We start from the raw sequence: 19,185 nt of genomic DNA, 5'->3' as shown, positions 1-19,185 counted from the left end.
GCCTTCATGCACGTAGGAGTGAGTACATGAGAAGGTAGACATGAAAATAAAAGGGGCTCCAAAAAGATGGGGTAGGATTTACCAAAACTTGTCGTAGACAAAAGGGACACGAGAGTAGGCCTGGTGTAAGCACACAGCATGTTTCAATACAATTACACTAATGCAAACTTAATTTTTCATCATAATGAGAAAACATATTAAGCCTAACTCACTGCCTTACCCTGGGGTGTGTTAATTTAAGGCAGGGATTGGCATCCTTCGGCATGCGGCCCGCCAGGGTAAGTCCCCTTGTGGGCAAGGCCGGTTTGTTTACCAGCCGTGTCTGCAGGTTTGGCTGATCGCGGCTCCCACTGGCTGTGGTTCGCCGTTCCAGGTCAATGGGGGCTGCGGGAAGTGGCGCGGGCCAAGGGATGTGCTTACCGTGGTGGGCCGCATGCCAAAGGTTGCCGATCCCTGATTTAAGGGATTTCACATAAAGTCTGAGACACTAACCTTCACACTTGATATTTAAAGTCTCCAGTTGTTCCACAGTTGGGATGAGACAGCCATCATCTAGAAGAGCTTCAGCCACCACCTCCCTATAACAAATAGAAATCCCCATTAGTCCCACCCGTACCTCACATTTCCAAAGCATCTCTTGTCCTGACCCCCAAAACTCTTCACATGCTACATACAACGGGATTCATTTCATCTGCTGCTGAAATGTGGTGGGACGTGCCAGCTCCTTAATAGGCAGGATTTGACTTTAATCAACTAAGGTCATTAAATGTCGACTTCAGCTGACACCCTCAAATCAACAGAAAAAAAACCCCAATCGATAAACAAGCAGCACAAATGCAGCCTCCCTCCCCCTTGCACCTGCAGGGATTGGTGTCACCAGCCCTGTGGCTGTGCAGGGAGCCCTCTGCAGCCCTGCCATCACAAAACTGCTCTCTCACACACCAGTTGGGAGTGCTGGGGCGGGGGTCTCTGCTCTGTTCCACCAGGACCCACTCACTCAATTCCCATGACAGTGGAACTGCAGAGGGCTCCCTGCATGGCTGCAGGGCTGCTGACACACAATTCCTGCGGGCACAAGGTGCGAGGAGGCGGCTGCAGTCCTGGAGGGACAGAGCAGAGATCCCCAGCCAGGACTGTGAGGAGTACTCCAGCAGGAGACATTCAGTAGCGGGGTGGTCTCTCCCATGGTTGGGGGGTTAGCCAGGCCGATGACACCCAGTAGAAACCTCAATTAAAAATTGATTAAAATAAAAACGTAGTTCTGCCAAGCCTATTAATAGGCCCCAAAACACTATACGAGCTCTAGTCTGGGAGTTAAGATACCCACTGAAACGGGAGGGGAAACACAATTCTCCAAACCAGAATGTGACCAGGACACTACAGTTAACACTTGTACTCTGGTGAGGGGGGAATCCCTAGGCACTGAGATTTCAAAAGCAGTGCAGGGGATTCAGCACTATGTTTTTCGTTAAAATGATTCGATAATGTGTGGTAGAGGTCTAACAACCAGGATCTATAAGGACCACAAGCAGTCAGCCCTGTTAAGTCCCATCTGAAAGATGGCATCTCTGAACCTCTGGCAGAAAAGCATCCCCCTATCATGATGTTAAAGATACTAGTTCAAATGTCAGAAGACGAGCACTCCCTACTGCCATTTTCTGCAATACCTGGGATGTACTTTGATGTCTCCCATCCAAACATCAGCCATGGTTAGCATGGGAGATCTGGAGCTCACAGCCCAAGATGGCGTGCAATTGCTAGTACAAGGGCTTGGTGCAACTGAAGTGGGAGACAGAGGAAAGTCATTTAAACTCTCTGGTTCAGATAGGTTGAACCGGAGGTTGGCAGTGAGAAGCAGCAGTAGGTTCAGGTATAAATTCCTACAGCCACTCATTATTTGAATAAGGGCTTCTGCTCAGTCCAGTGTTTGGTAATACACAAAGGACAGCATTAAAAATAACAGCACAAATATCAAACCAGCAATTTTCAAATGCAAAATGCTCAAGTGAGAGAAAATGGCATCTCTGCTTCTATTTTCTTTGGGTTTACAGAGGTAGAACCAGAGTTAAACAAGACATACTTTGTTACAGGATGTCTGTGGCTTTTATTGTCTGGGGGGGAAGGGGAGATCCCCAAACCCAAATCTGAACATCAAGACAAGTTAAATAGACCTGATCTAAGATTCTATAGACACCAAATTGCAGCAACTAAGTGATTCAGGGAGACCCCAGCTACTAGAAAGGCTATCCGTAGACTGTGACTTGCCCTACAAAATAGGTTCTAATTTAGATCCCTCTCTTTTCTGGAATCTGTTCTAGGATAATTACTGTATTCCTAGATACAATGACTGTTCCTCACTGACTATTTAAGGTTACAGCCATGGAGATGCAGGCTCAACCTTGTGATTACGCAAACAGGGATGACAAGCACAGCTGACTCAGGTCATTAGCACTGGAAACTAATTCTGCTTTTAATCTCTAGAGGCATCTTCCTGCCTTTCCACCACTGCACACATGTGGTCTATATGGACAGAACCATAGCAATGAACAGTACCCAGAGTCATGTAGGAATGCTAAATGACGTGTCTTCTCAGGTTGTATGGAGCACTAGAAGAGGTTACTGGACCCCGTTAGCCCTGGACTCTGCCACCTGGATTGCCAAAACCAGTGAACTAGTAAATTTGTCATTTTTAGACTCATTTCCTTCCTGCCTTCCCAGCAGTTTCTCTGTTTTCCTACAAACATGAGACCACTCCCACTACTGCATACCGATATCTTATTGCTCGTTGCCCACCTTACCACTTCTGACAATACAGTACCATCTTTCAGCTGATCAGTGCCATCATCTCCATGCCAGGCCTTCCCTACATTCCAGTGTAACCCTTTTCCCCTCCCTGATGGTTCTCAGTCTGAGGGAATGGCAAGGAACGAACATCAGGTAGGAAGAGGGTCATGCTATGGGGGCAGGCTTGGATCCTCTCCACTAGTCCCAACATCACTTGCAGCTGGTGGCCAGACAGCTGCCTCCATCCCTGGCACAATGGCCAGATAAATGCTAAGGGGGGCAGGGTAGGGGAAGGGGAGTGGAAAGTCTAAAAAAAAACTTGCCATCAAAGAACTCCCATCCAAATTCTAGGTGCTTCTGACATACATATAAAACCAATACTAAATGGAGTTACAACAGTCATCCAAAGCAGTGGTGTTTCTCCGTTACCCACACCCTGCCACATCTCATTTAATCAGTCAGCAGGATTTAGTTCCCCACCACGCATCTCCATTCCAACTGCCTCAATTCCCTGCCAATGCCCAGACTGTACTGCTGTATATCCAGGCCGGGCCAGCCACTTCAGATGGGGTGGGAGAACAGGTCAAGAAAGGGACCCTCACAGAGTATACACTACCAGTAGCTCTCTCATACAAAAGCAAACCAAGCTCAAGCACCCCTGTTCATCCTAACTGGGCAGAGTGTCATAGGAAGAAGGCAACCTCTCAGGTAGGAAGGTCTGAGGCCATTTAGGGCTTCATCGGTTAAACACACCATTTTAAATTCCACCCATTTGTCAATACCCAGTCTCAGCAGATCCTGGAGCACAAGCCTAGTGCGCTGAGGGCAAGAAACTGTACTCATCAAGCAGCCTACCAACATTCTGCACTAGCTACAGCTTTCCATTACATTTCAGATCCAGTCCCAAATATGTTGCATTGCAATATTCAGTCTAGAGATGAGAAGACACCGATCATAGTTAAGGCTACATTTTTGTCACTGTGGTCACAGAAGTCAAGGAATCTGTGACTTCCAGAGACCTCTGTGATATTCTCTGCTTCAGCCCCAGGTGTTGCAGGACTCTGGAGCTGACAGCCAGTGGGACCCTGGCAGGGTTCCAGCGACAGCAGTGACAAGTGACAGGAAGCCCCCTGCAAAGTTCCAGCAACAGGTGACAGACTCCTGAGGGGCCCTCCTCAGGGTTCCAGCGACAGCCTCACGCGGGGGAAAGGGGGCGCCTCAGGTAAGCGGCTGGGGTGTCCCGTTTTCTCTGTGGGAAATATGGTCACTCTGCAGCTCCCAGCTGCCCTGGGTGGAGGGGAAACCCCACAGCTCCCAGACACCACAGTAGTGGGGGAAACCCTAGAACTACAGCAGCAAAAGTCACAGACAGGTCACGGCGTCCCTGAATTTTTGTTTACTGTCCGTGACCTGACCATGACTTTTACTAAAAATAACCATGACAAAATCTTAGCCTTAATCATAGTGCAAGTTCCATATCCAGGAGAGAACACAGCAACCTCACCCAATGCCACTATTTGATCATCTGGAAACAGCTGGGAGTGAAACCAGACCCCAAGTCGTAGACTTTGGTCACAAACATTGATTGTACATCCCCAAAAGGGCTGAGAGATCCTGACCCAACTACTCTCCTTCCTTCCCCCAGTGATTGAGCTACAGCCAGTTTGCTCTCATCCATGGTCCAACAGTACCCAGACGCCAGGAAATGCATTTGGCTGCACTCTTCAGATCACATGAGACAGCAATTTTAACCTGGGCATCACCAGCATACTGCAAATGCTTCAGCCTATGCCTCCTCACTAATTCTCTTCATATATGCACTGAATAAGAGGGGTGATACAGTAGATTCTTCCAATACCAAACACTAGAGTATCCTTGGAGCAGAATACACCGATCGCCAGTTCGCACCTTCTAGCCACCGGGAAATTAGCACATTTTCTAAGGGTTAACTATGAAAATGAAAGCAAAAATTTTCCCATTTTTAAGAAGTAAAATATCGGCAAAAATTCACAGGAAACAGTTGTTATGCCCCATCTTCCCAAGAAAGAGGGCTATGGTAGTCCTTTAAGAACTAGACTCTCTTTGCAGGCCTGCTGGAGGTGTTATCTCTATAGTACCTGTGGCACTAGTTAGAATTCCCTGGACTGACAGAGTATTTCTAGCACTGCCAGAAACATGCACAACACAGAGCAGTTCCAGTTGGCTCCTTGGGGCCTCTGTACGGTTAAGCAAGAGGGTACTTATCAGACCAATGGTATGCATCATAAAGCACTCCTCCTGTTCTCTCTGCTGCTTTTGCATCCAAATACCATTCTTTGCTCTCTCTTTGGTGTCAAAAGGCAATTGGCAGATTCATGGCAGAACTTCAAACTGGGAGCCACAAGCTGTAGGGAGCAGAGGTTCTATTTTTAATTTGTAATGCTTCGGTGGCTTATTGGCCATTCACTTGCAGTTTACAGACAATTCCAATTAAGGGAGGGAGGTTTGCACTCAGAAGAGGCGAGATCCATTGGCATTACCCAGTAGGAACCTATGCTATGCTATAGCATTGGTTTTGCTATATAAAGATCAATGGAAACAATAATGTGACAGGGTCTTATTTTCATTTTTAATATAGTAATGTACTACTGCTAATAAAAAAAGGCAAAAGACACAGGTAGGATTCTTTTATGGGAGATGCTTTTAATCACGCTTGACTCTCAAAGAAAGCCTGTGGGAGGAAGAGAAATGTCACTCCAGTCAGAGCATCATTTCCAGCTGCTGGAAATAGGTACAGCCTCCCCTTAACTATAAATATAACAGCCCATACTGTTCTTTACAAGTTTGAAGCTCTGGACTTAGTAATAAAGATAGAATGAGAGGAAATGTGGTCTAATGGCCCAAGCATGGGACTGAAAGCCAGATGATCCCGAGTCCAAATCCGGGCTCTGCCCTCTGACTTATCACATGGCCTCCATCAAGCAACTTCACTTCTCTGTACCTCAGTTTCCCTATCTGAAAGAGGGGTAGTTCTTGAATATGTTTGCTACGAGTCACAGCAAAGAAATTCCAGTAGAGTTTGTTCCTCCAGTGGTTCACCATTTCCCCAGCAAGCTCACCTGCTTAGTGCAGGCAAGTGCAATCCATTGCACACAGCATTTCTGAGAACGTGGTTGCATCTGTGCATAGTGAAACCTGTCCCATTTCATCAATCAGTTCCACAGGGCAAATGGATGAAAAGAAGTATGCTTCTATATTTTACAGGCCGACATGCATACGCGCACCACGATTTTCAATTATAACAAATGACTTTTTGATGCCTCAGTTTGTAGATGCTCAGTTCGACACACATTGAAGGGGTCTGATTTTTCAGATAAGCGCTCAATAGATTACTTTTACAGCACGTCTCTAATTGTGCCTCATAGCTGTGCATACATAAATTAACACAATATCCATCTTTACATCCAAGTTGCATTATGCTCCCTTCGGTTTGTTCAATGGTTTATTCCAGCGATTGTTTCCAACTGTTCTATTTTGCCCACACATTGTAAGCAACAAAGGCCTAAATTCTCACACAACCATCTGCAGATACCAGGGCAGGAAATAAAACTGTCCCAGCATCCACTGCCTAGAGGCCAGGAATTCATTATGATGGGCATCAAGCACTTTTGGCGGGCACGTGCTGACAGAAGTAAGAAGCCCATTTCATGTTTCTGTAGGATTGTGTTGTTGCTGGACTAGTAGCTTCCTTTTCTTGAGCCTTGCCCTGTAGGTTTCAGGCATGGGAGTGGACCAGAACAGGGTCCCAAAGGACATGGCTGTATGAAATAGCTCAGAACTCAGTCAACTGCTCGTCATCTTCCCTACAGTGGACTCCAAGATGGGAAGCAGGAGTTTGTTTAAGGACTCTCAGGACAGCGGACATGCGGGCACAGGGAGAAGAGAGAGACACCAGTGGCTTTTGGTGCAAGCGTGAGACCTGCCAACTAGGCATGCTTTCACCTAGCATCCCTTTTTCAGGACTTTAGAAGAGGCAGCTGCCTCCCTACAGTTGCAGCCCTAGCCCTAACTAAATGAATACAGTCCTCTATCCCAGGGAATTTAGCGTGTGTGCACGCTTGCTTACTGACCACCCTCCACTGGGTGAAGTGTTTTTCAGAAGATACACATCCACTGTCCACCCCCAAATTTTTACTGCAAGATAAAAAAAATCCACATCCTACATTGTTTTATTTTCAGTTAGCCGCTTTGTGCCCTGCATGTATCCTCTGTGGGAGCAGAGTACCAGGCACAGACAAGACCAGTTAAGCACCACTGCAACTGCTCTGGGGCCCACACAGAATTGAGCAGTGAAGGACTGACAAGGGGTAGGGCTGGTGCTCTAAAGCTGTGAGAGCTGACATTGAAATATAGGTACAAGCACCATGCTGGGAGGACTAACCAAGCCTAGTACAGCTGCAGGGCCTGTAATTCCCATTGACCCTGGCACTAACCATTGAGTGGGGAGCAGAATTACGAGGAAACGTTACCAGCACATCCCTGTTATTTCAGGTAGCTTAAGTTACAAAAAGCATTGCAAAAATGTAACAAAACCCCCAAAACCTGCCACATGGTGCAAGAGTAAGAGGGCCCTGTGTAAACCACAGTTTCACAGAGGGCGAAGGATGCATGAAAGTGCCACCAAATGCTGACTTAAAAAAAAATCAAATCAAATCAAATCTTGAAATTGACTAAAGTTAATTGTAAAAGTCATTCTGTGCAAACTCTGTGAAATTCAATACTTTGCCATTTACACTGTGGTGATTTTTAAAAACAAAAAAATTACATTTATGATTTACAAAGGACCCTATGCATGACAAGATCAGGTCTCAAGGCCCAGCATGCTAGGGAACCTGCCATTCTCCAGCTGGTAGTCTGGGCTGGTTCAGGAAGGGAGCTCTGCTCTACGCGTTGTCTTCTCTGCTTCCTGTCTGCCATGACCAAAGCAAATGTGCAGAAACGCGCACACCAAGACTTTTCTCTCTGCCAACTCAACTCCTCCTTCCCCTGGAGGGAAGAAGAAAATCAATTCATCTGACTCAATTCTTCCTTATTCAGGCCTCCAATGTGGAGCAAGGAGGATAAAGAAATAGCCCTGCTCATCTTGCACTCCATGGGAAGAGGTTCTAGTGGCAGACACACTCACATTCTCCCCTGCTTGGGCAGTGCTCCCTTCCTCTTTGGGGAAAGAGCACCATCCCTCTCCCAGACTGAGAACAAAGATATAATGCCTGGAGTCCTCCCAGTCCCCTAGGCAAAAGGCTCCACTCCAGCAGCTGACATGCTGCATGTCAATGCTGATCCTACAGTGTGCAGGTGCATAGGTCCCAATGTAGGAATGTGGCAAGCAGATGCTGAGTCACCCATTGGTGCCTCTCTCTATGTATCTAGGGCAGGTATGGGGCACAGAATTAATACTGTGTCAGCTGAAAGGCAACATGACTATGCGGAACTGGGAAAAAAGTTGTATGTGATGGCAGGGGTAGGGGCAAGGGATGCCCCTTCCCTCTTTCCCCCCTCCCCGCACACAAAAATGTTTTCTAGAAAGTCCATCCAGAGGTTGTCCTGTCCTTGGGCCAGAGAAGTTACCTGTGCCCAAGCACGAACAAAAAGGAGGCTGGACTGAAGTCCAAAATTGTGAAACCAGCAGTTACAGGAAATAAATTTTCTTGGAGGCTTGGAGGAAAATATCAGAAAATGAAAATAAGTCTAAGGCAGTTTATTGCAATTGCGAAACCTCTCTCTAGCACCATCACCACTGCACGCTCCAGCTCTCTGTTGGTTTTACAAGTGGAGAATTGGTATTTTGCAATCCCATCCTCCAGAGGTGGCTGCCATGAGCAAGAATTTCCTTACATAACAGTTAACAGCCCAATGCAGTGCAGTGCAATGCAGCCAGATTCATGGTACCCCACGTGACCCCAGCGATCGGATTACCCCAAGAAAGTACTTAGTAAAGAACTGGAACACAAGTCACAAGCTATAAATCTTGTTACATTAACAGATGCTCACTTCCTCCTTCTTTCTTCCTGCTTTCACAGTTTGGAGTCTTTGTTTTTCCAGAGAAAAAGCCCTAGTAATCATTACATAATGCAAAAACAAAAACAGCTAAGTAATGGCATCCAATTACATTTTATTAATAAAGCTACGAGGGACACATTATTCAAGTACTTATTTTTAAGGGAGTGGAGTGTGGCGGCATGGCAGATCCTTCCCCCACTTTATAAAAACTCCTTTAGGTCATAGGCTATGTTCAAGCCCCATTCTCTGTCATCTAGTCACTGCACCAAGTCACTGCCCTGAAACTACAAGGGAGGCTCCCAGAGGTGAAATTTGAACAGTGAAAGGTGGAAGTGAAAGCTAGGCTAGACAGCTTTTATAGCTAACCATCTGGCCACAAGGTTTCCTCTCACCATTATCTAATCCTGCACAAACTCTCATGTCTCGGGCTCTCTTCCTACAACAACTGGTACCAATGACCTGGAGCAGAAAGGCTTTATATCACTTTCCTGGTCTTTTGAGCCATCCAGTTCTCCACAAACCAAGGACATTGACTATCAAAAGTTAAAACAATTAAATAAATTAACAGCAAGAGCTGACAAAAAAAAAATCTACTTTTTAGTTTTGTGGCAGTTTCTACAGATGTATCTTGTGAAGCAGCAGAGATATCATTCCAACTTCAAGCCTCATTCACACTCTGCCTGTTCTCTAAAGCAGTGGCTCTCAACCTTTCCAGACTACTGTACCCTTTTCAATAGTCTGATTTGTCTTGTGTACCTCCCAGTTTCCCCTCACTTAAACTACTTACTTACAAAATCAGACATAAAAATACAAAAATGTAACTGCACACTACTGCTGAAAAATTGCTTACTTTCCTATTTTTACCAGATAATTATAAAATAAATCAACTGGAATATAAACATTGTACTTACATTTCACTGTATAGTATATACAGCAGTAGAAACAAGCCATTGTCCATATGAAATTTTAGTTTGCACTGACTTCGCTAGTGCTTTTTACTGTAAAACACTGTAAAACTAGACAAATATCTAGATGAGCTGATGTACCCCCTGGAAGACTTCTGAGTACCCCTGGTTGAGAATCACTGCTAGATGCTTACAGTATACCCTCAGCTACAGTATGAGGAGTGGCTGTAGTGACACCCATCAGCCACAGTAACCAAGAGCAACATAAAAACTTTCACTTGAATGTAAGTTAACTCCAAGAGGATTCTCTTTCATGCTTTCTTGCTCTACAGAACTCCAGCCTGGTACCCAGACCTGTGTACAGCAGATACTTTAATTAAAAGGGCTACCGTTTATTTTGCCCAGGTGCTAGCAAAGAGAAACCACTGCTCAGATACTGAATTCAGCCAGAAACCCGAAGAGAATTCTTCCAAGCACCCACATTAAATATTCACAGCATGATACACACAATATGCTTAAAAAAAGGGAGTTTGCAACGTAAATAATTTAGAGAAAACATTAGTGCAGCGCTGCTATGCCAATGGTGGAAAGCCAGCACTGCAGAGCTCTGAGAGTGCTTAAGTCTGCAACCCTAAGGCCACAGATTCCTTTGCATTTCATCACCTCCAAACATTTTTAATTGGGCTGACACAAATTCACCTCTCCCGTAGCATATAATGATATTTGGTGTGTGACAGGATCAGGCCGGATGGCTACAGGAAAGTAACAGAAGGCAGATATATTAGCCCCAGGCTAAGTAGGTCCCTTTTCCCTGGGTAAGGTAACAGGGAAGGTTCCAGATCAATCAGGAACCTTCTGGAGACAATTAAGACAGGCTGATTAGAACACCTGCAGCCAATCAATTAAGGCAGACTAATCAGGGCACCTGGGTTTTAAAAAGGAGCTCACTTCAGTTTGTGGTGTGCGTGTGAGGAGCTGGGAGCAAGAGGCACTAGGAGCTGAGAGTGAGAACGCATACTGTTGGAGGACTGAGGAGTACAAACATTATTAGACACCAGGAGGAAGGTCCTATGGTGAGGATAAACCATGGGGAAGTAGCCCAGGGAGTTGTAGCTGTCACACAGCTGTTCCAGGAGGCACTCTAGACAGCTGCATTCCACAGGCCCCTGGGCTGGAACCCGCAGTAGAGGGCGGGCTCGGGTTCCCCTCAAATCCTCCCAACTCCTGGTCAGACACAGGAGGAGCTGACCTGGACTGTGGGTTCAGAAAAACAGCCAAGCTGAGGGCTGCTGTGAAGCTCCAAGGCGAGCAAATCCGCCAGAAAGCGCAAGACCCACCAAGGTAGAGCAGGAACTTTGTCACAGGTAGTATAAGTAGAGCAGCAGCTTCTAAAAGGCCATTCAGAGGCACAAACAGCTCCAAGTTGTCAAGTGAAATATTTTTGGAGAAGCCTAACTAATTAAGGACCAGACAACATTCTGGGTGCATTTGGAAATGCACTTCAAGTGCTGAATGTACCCAGTACACACTCATACAGCATAGCGAGAACAGTGGAAAACAGAGCAAAAGCTGAGAGAGGACACATCTGATGACACACCAAACCCAGAGCAGTGCTTCAGACAAGCTGCTAACTTATGATTTCAGGGTTTGTGGGGGTAGGTTTTCACAGAAACCATCATGAAGGAATACTACAAGATGGTTTACCGTACCATCTTGCTCTTAATGGAACAAACATACCAGGCTGTGTAATAGTCCTAACGTGAAGAGAAGCTATACAATGTAGGATTCTCCAGAGAAATGACACTCCCTTCAGTCGGAGCAATGATCATTCTCTCCTATATATTTGATTCCCAAAGGCTTTGCACAAAATCTGGGACATATGTGTTCAAATAGACAAGAGCATCAACAAGGTAGCATTAGGAAATCACTGCAATATATGATCAGATCTAGTTGCAAAGCTTGTCTGCTTCAGTTTTGCCATAATTAAAAATGTATTAAGTTCACTTTCTTTTCCTGCATCAGCACCTGAATCTCTCCAGTCGATCCCATTTCACATTAGAGTCAAGCATCTTGTTTCATCATCAAAACCTTTCACCGCTCTGTCCCCTAGTGTGTTTCCCCTTGCCCCACCAATGATGCCAATCTCAAGTACCCGTTTGTCAGCTTCTTACACTGACATCTTTATGCTTTCTTCCTTGATACCCCCTATATCTGAACTGAAGGGCAAAACTACCATCCAATGATCTTTCAATTCCCTCTTTAGGATCCCTCTGCAACTGATACCTAAAAGAAAATCAACCAATTTATGATGTCCAGGTTAAAGTGCAAATGGGGGCATCTGACATTCTTTATATTTCTAATTATCAAAAACTTTGCAGCTGCATTTCTAACATATATTATATATTTGATATCTCTCTCCCAGCCCTGCATGTGTCACTTGTCTCAGACTGCAAGATTGTTGGGGCAGGGACTGGGGCTTCATACGACTTTGTACAATGCCTAATGAGGCTCCATCCCAATCGAGTCCTCCAGGATCTACTGTTACACAAATATTTAATGATGTGAACAGAGCTAATATTGCCCCATAGAGGTCTTGCGAAAGTTAGACCATGTCCACCTCATAAGGCTGTTGTGAAACTGAATTCTCAGATGGAAGTAGAACATTCACGAGGAACTACTGCTCTATTTTCTTTCAATTTCTTCATCTCTGCTGCCATTTTGCCAGCTGCCTGTATAAAGCACTGATGTGTAGTGCTTCATAGAACTGGGTTTATTCTACTTCTCGGGTAGAGCATATTGCCAAAGGGTTAAATACACAAAACCACCCCATCGGTCAAAGTGACCTTGACTGAGTTGTCAATTATCCCCACCCACCCACAAGCAAATGGCTGCTGAGGTTAGAGCAACAAAGAAAAAGGAAGTAGAAAGAGTGGTCACATATCCAAGGGCCAGCTGCACACACAGGCCCCTGGCAGGGGAAACATTCTTTAGCAGAAATCAAGAACTAAGACCATAGGTGAGTTATCATCAGCAACCTATGACTTTGTCTGTGACTAACTTAAAGTACCCAGTAAAATGGTGCAAGCAGACAGCCCTACAGCTGTACAGAGTTACGGTTCCTGCCTGGAGTATGCGGCTGCTCTCCAGATAAACTGTACCTGCTCTCTTGCAACAAGTCTTTAATCTGAGCCAAAATCCACTCCACCTCGGAGGAAGAATTACACCATGCTTTGCGGGCCTTTCGTAAGGACTGAAGCTCCTGAAGAACCTGCATAAGAGAGAAAACAGTATCAGTAAATAAATATATTTTGCTACATGGGAGCCACTGAGAGCAGGAGGCACTACTATAAAGAGCAGATGCATAATCCAGGCATTTCATTCATAACCCTGAGAGTGGCTCTCAGAGCTTCCCTCTCAACCGCATTATAAAGCACTAATACGGAAGTGTTCTGACTAAGGACAGGCCTAAACTGAAAGGGGAGCATGATCAAGGATTCGGAGGCAGAAAACTAGGTATTAGGACTCCCTGGTTCTATCCTCTGCTCTCCAGCAAGTCCATCTCTGTTCCCAAGAGCACACCTGTAAAATAGATAATGCCTACTCGAGTCAGGATTTTGCCATTAATGTTAAGCACATGGCAGAGACGCAAGTGTCAAATCAGCTTAGTGATCTATGCAGCATTCAGGATGCAGTAGCAGTTGGAAAACAGCAAGCAAGGTGTCAGGCTATACCAAGAATAGGAAAGACTAACGCTAGAGACATATGCTGCCACTCTAGAAATCAGACTCGCTTTCAGCTTCACACACACACCCTTTAGCACAAAGTTATACACTCTGCTAATAGGGACATTCGCACCCAGAGCAAGTAGCATTTCCATCACTACCCTGAAAAGTACCAGTATAGGGCACCTTCCGTTTACAGCTGGGAAACCACAGGCATAATGCCAGTGGAGGCTGCAGGGAATGTGACATCATTGAAAGTGTAAATTTCCCAATGTTTTGGTGACATGCTCTCGCAGTTTTTGTGCATGGGAGAAGGTGCAGAGACTTTTCAGCACAGGGCCCTCTGCACTATATTTCACTCCCTTCTGTGGTACACCGGAGTCTTGTGGGGAGGGGTAGCTTAATATGCCTTCTGATTTTAATATCTGTGTCAGGGGGTAGATGGAATTAATTTACTGAGCACTAATATGGTGGGGTTCTTCCTGTATGGAAAAGAGACATGGCCACGCACCGCCAAGCTGACAGTGTAAATCAGACTCAAACAACACGTACATGATAAAAGTAGGTCAACCCTTCGTGTGCACAGTGTTTTTTTAAAAAAAAGACATTTCAGCACATGGTGTTCATCACCAACAGGACTTCCTGCAGAATTCTGTTCCGAGGAGGCTGATGAATACGGAGAGTTAAGGAGTCCCATACACAGGGGTAGGCACAGAAGTTGTTGTGCAGATGATGAGACTGAAGGAATACCAGTTAGGCCCTGGAAGAACCTAGAGAACCGTGATTTCTTGTGCTTGTCTGAAGTTGCATGTGTTTAATTTGCTTAGCACAGTCACAATGATGAGGTGCAACAGATGTTTTAAGTAACAAAAATCAAGTCTGAGATGTGACCTGAATATCACGAATCATTAAAATATCTCCAAGCCGGTTAAACATGAACATGTGTCCTTATGTTAGAGTATTTACTAAAGAAACTCACCTAGGTCTGATCTACACATTAATGTTTTACTGTTACAGTCAATTCAGTGATCTTAGCTTTACCAGTATAGTTAAAGCAGTACAACCGCCCTAGTATGGATAAAATTATACTGATATAAAGATGTCTTATACCAGGATAGCTTGCTGAATGGTAATAGCTATACTAGTATAAAGGCACCTGTACACCAGTATAACTGTGTGTAGTTCAGACAAGCCATTTGTAAAACTAGTTAATTTCCAAAATTTAACATTGATTCTATAGATCCATACATCTTTTTAGGTCTATAGACATCCACTGTTCCCAGGTATGGACCTTAAAGAGCAAGCCATTGGCATTTTACAGTCTCTAAAATGCAAAATCAGACTACATTTTATCAACAGCAGCTAATTCAAGAATATCTCCAGTTCAGTGATGTAAGAATCATTTGTATCCAATGCAATATTTAAAATCAGAACCAATCTCAGATACAATTAGGATTACTTCATAAATTAATCAAGCTAGTTCACACCACCTCTGAACTGTTGGATGGAAATCTTGTAGAAATAATAATAATAATCTCACTCTTCTGTTACCAGTGTATTGCTTCCACAGAGTTTAACAGTGTGAAAAGTTATTTCTTGCCATTAATTACTTCTATTGTTCATTATATGTATTCCCTCCATCATGAAAACACTTACCAAACACATCACATATGAGTGTAAGAACACTTTACCTTATAAAGTTGTAGAACAGCATACTGCACAGTCACTAATATCGTTTAGCCTCTCTGGAGCAGTTTCCCCCACACTTTTAAAATGAGGATAATTTGCTTATTGTACTGTAAAGTCTCAGTGTTTGTAAATTCCTTCAACACTCCTTAATTCAATGTGTCATTATATACATGCAAATTATTACTATCATCTATATACCAAGTCTGTGAAACAGTCTGTTGCTAATTCTAAAACTATAAGCCACATGTAATTGCTTCTATGAAAGTCTACTCACTCCATCCGGAACTTGCTTAGCCAAGTTCCAGTAATCTGGAGCTTCTTGGATTTGCAATGATGAAGTCATGCCTCACTAAATGTGATTTTGATTGCAAAGGATTTTCCCCTTGAATATTCTAGGATATCTGGGCACTACAGTGAGAGCAGAGGAAGGAGAGACAATAAAAGAGGGGCTGGGGAATTTAATCCATGATGTATCAATTGTTTTAAAAACAAAACTTTTAAAAAAAAGTATTTAGAAATTTTCCCCTCCTACACAGAGCAACTATGTCACCTTCTCTCCATCTTTCCTACTCTCTCCCCCTGCATTGCCAGGCGCTGTCCAGGACACTATAAATAGCTTTGGGCAGACTATTAAAAAAAACCCACACAAAACAAAAGACCTCTGAGTTATTGGAACAGCCACTTCCTGCTCTGCTCCAGAAAAGGGTGGGAGTGCCTGAACTTTCCAAAAAATGACTTGTAAGGCCCATTTATTACCTGTCCCATCATTGCAATGTATCACATTTAATGTCTGGTTAAATTGGGCCATGTTTTGATTAACAGTTTGTTTGTAATGAGAAAGAATGGGGGATAAGAGGGGTTTTGAGAATCCCAGTACTGAAGAACTGGGATTTATTTGTTCCAGAATGGAGCCAATACAGGAAACTATTCCCTGCATCTGACCCTCCTCCCCAAACCTTTTTGGTAAGAAATACATAAATATTCCCCAGCAGATATTTAGCAATGGTTTTGCAGTAAACCAACCTATGTGCTGAGAACTATATCTATGAATTTATAATTCAGATCATATATTTAACATAACAATCAAATAGATAAAAAATGAACAGGGGGGAAAAAAAAAGCATTCAAATAGGAGTTTTACAGAGATCCTGTCCATGGATCTCTTATAGTGTTTGGTGGGCATAATTCTCAAAATGGTATACTCAATACATTAAAAATGAGAGGAAAATGTTCACACCGTTTATTCCACTGAAGATTTATTTTCCAGCACTCAGCAGCATTCCCAGGCCTTTCCTATAGTTAATAAGCACAAACTGGAAAGAACACCTTACTTAAGAGATGTCCAACAAAAAGGCTGGTGTACAGGATAGCATGTTTGGAGGGTATGGTTTCAGAAGCAAGCATGCTAAAGGGTTTATTTTGTTAGTTGATATCAATAGCAGGGCATTTACACATGGTCATTCATGCATGCCATTTTGATGAAATAATGTTGCTTTTCTTTAGCAGTTGACACAGAACTAAGGGAGGGGAGGGGGGATTTTTAAATGCACAAATGGGAATTAAGTGCCCAATATCTATTATCTTTCAATGGGAATTGGGTGCCTTTATTGCCCCTTGTGCCTCTGAAAATCTCACACCAGATTTAAGGAATTGCCAGGAGACAACTGTCCAGCCAATAAAACATTATATATACACACCTGTCAACTTGAAAACTAGCTAATGAGTTAAAAAGTAATTCCAGATCATGCACCAGCTTCTTCCCTTCCACTGCCAGTTTATGTACTTTTATAATCACAATTTCCTATTCATTTTGTAACTTTTTCCTCTCCCCTATCACTACTGTAATGACCCAGGAGAAAGACACTGACTGTGTTTCACAGTTTCCCTCTATATAGTACTGTGAAACAAACAGAATAAACTAGAAAAAATATTTCCTAATCTTTCAGTTAATGTAAGTATTACTTGTAACAGCAGTAACATTTTTCAGACAGAAATGTTATTTACATACACAATTACCAAATACACTGTTTCCCAAGGATTTTAGGAATTGGGATGGGGATGCGTCATTATCTCCACATATGCCTCACAGAGAAATCTGGATGTTTATTCTAAAACATTGTAAAGTTGCCAGTTGTAGTTCTTACCTATGGTTTAGTTAATGGTCTGTGGGGTGGAGGAGAAGGAGTTACTGAAAAATATTACTTTAGGGAAATGGAGATGAGTTCTCAACAGACTTGATCCAAAGCCCATATAAAGCCAATGTAAAGACTCCCACTGGCTTCAGTCCTTATCTGAAGGTCTTCTAAGGTACCTGTCACCAGGGTATCTCAACATGCTTTACTAAGGACATAAATATCATTGTTGTTGTTTTAAGGAGAAGGAAGCTGAGAAATTGAATTATTTGTCGCAAATCACAAAGCAAGTCAGTGGTAGAATTTCTGTAGGAGTAGAATCCAGGTCTCCTGAAGCCCAGCACTATCCCTATCAACTGAACCCTGACACAAATACAGCAGGCTGGCTGATGGAAAAGCTGGACTGAAGATCTTAGACTATTTTAAAATGACTGATATCAATCAGCTTCTAAAGACTTGAGTCCAATAATTAAAAGTATATTGTTAAACCTCCTGCAGGAATAAAAAGGCACAGGATTTGCAGAGACAGGTTTGGGGCTATTACATATAAACACAAACAACCATGCTATAACGTTTAATCATGTCCCAAGCCACAAGAAGCCCACATTTCTTGCTCTCTGAAGTGAACCTGTGCCTGCTTTGCTTTGATGAATCACACAAGACACTTAGTACCAGGAGAGAAAAGAGCACAGCCAAGCTACATAACAGAGAGCTCTCTTCATCAGCAATGCTCACAGCCCCATCTACAGGCCACTGGATGAACTGCTATGTCACTGACAACACAGAGCCTTCACACTTTCGATAAGAAATGGCACTTCTGAAACTGGCAAAAATCACCTAAGTTTCAGTCTACTTCTACTACTAGCAGGACTGCAAAGCAGCAAGGGCAGAATCATCAGAAGTACTGGCATGACACTCCTATGCAGGTTTTTCCCCCAGGATGATTTAAAAATTACTGGTGGGGAAAAAAGATATTCCTATAATTACATGTAAGGCTAAGATTTGGTCATTGTTATTTTTAGTAAAAGTCACAGACAAGAAACCATAATTCACGGAAGCCATGACCTGTCTGTGACTTTTGCTGCTGTGGCTCTATGGTTCCCCCCGCCATTGTGGTGGCTGGGAGCTGTGAGGTTCCTCCTCTGCCTGTGGCAGCTGAAAGCTGCGGAGGAGCGCGGGGGGCCTCCGCCCATGGCAGCTAGGAGTTGCAGAGTGACCGTATTTCCCAAAGAGAAAACAGGACACCCCCAGCCACTCGCCTGAGGTGTCCCCCTTCCCTTCGCCCTGTGCGAGGCTGTTGCCCGTCACTGGAACCCCGAGGACGGCCCCCTCAGGAGTGTGTCATCTGTTGCTGGAACCTGTTGCTGGAACCCCCTGTCACTGCTGCCACCTGTCGCTGGAACCCTGCCAGGGCCCGCTGGCTTCCAGCTCCAGAGTGCCTCAGCCCCTGGGGCTGAAGCAGAGAATGTCATGGAGGTCTCTGGAAGTCACAGATTCCATGACTTCACGATCTCAGTGACATAAACTAAGCCTTAATTATATGTGAACTAGCCAATCTTGCACACAGATATTCCAAGTCAGGCCTTGCAAGGCATGTCAGTTTTCTGAGTCTGAATAAGAAGATTTGTGATAAAAAGCACAGAAGCAGTTACACAGCAGGGAAAGAAGCAGCACTCGAAGAGTTAATCAAATTACACTTACCCCAAACTGCTGATTTTTGTAGGACACCAGCAGCTCTCTGACTTTCTCTAGAAATAAATACAATTACATGGTTTAAACAACAGTTAATGAGGAGCTAATATAACTCCCATTTCACACAGAGAAATGGAACCTTCCTATCTTTAAGGAACTAGTGAGCTATCCTCTCCAAACTGACCCCCCTTGGGCAAGCCATTTACATACTGTTCAATGCTT

At 44.0% G+C, this 19,185-nt stretch overlaps 1 protein-coding gene across 2 annotated transcripts in view; it reads right to left on the bottom strand.

Annotated features, from left to right (window-relative positions):
- Positions 1-19,185, bottom strand: part of LAS1L (LAS1 like ribosome biogenesis factor) — a 47,412-nt gene that overhangs the window by 19,233 nt on the left and 8,994 nt on the right. For both annotated transcript variants that reach the window (XM_048863321.2, XM_048863320.2), the window contains exons 6-8: positions 18,973-19,019; positions 12,887-12,996; positions 493-578 (exon numbers count right to left, since the gene is read on the bottom strand). In XM_048863321.2, coding sequence (XP_048719278.2) covers positions 493-578; positions 12,887-12,996; positions 18,973-19,019 — 243 coding nt within the window. The remainder of the gene's footprint in view (positions 1-492; positions 579-12,886; positions 12,997-18,972; positions 19,020-19,185) is intronic.

This window comes from Caretta caretta, chromosome 9, assembly GCF_965140235.1.
Source record: "Caretta caretta isolate rCarCar2 chromosome 9, rCarCar1.hap1, whole genome shotgun sequence".
NCBI lineage: Eukaryota > Metazoa > Chordata > Testudines > Cheloniidae > Caretta > Caretta caretta.
This window is presented reverse-complemented; position numbering and strand designations above follow the sequence as displayed.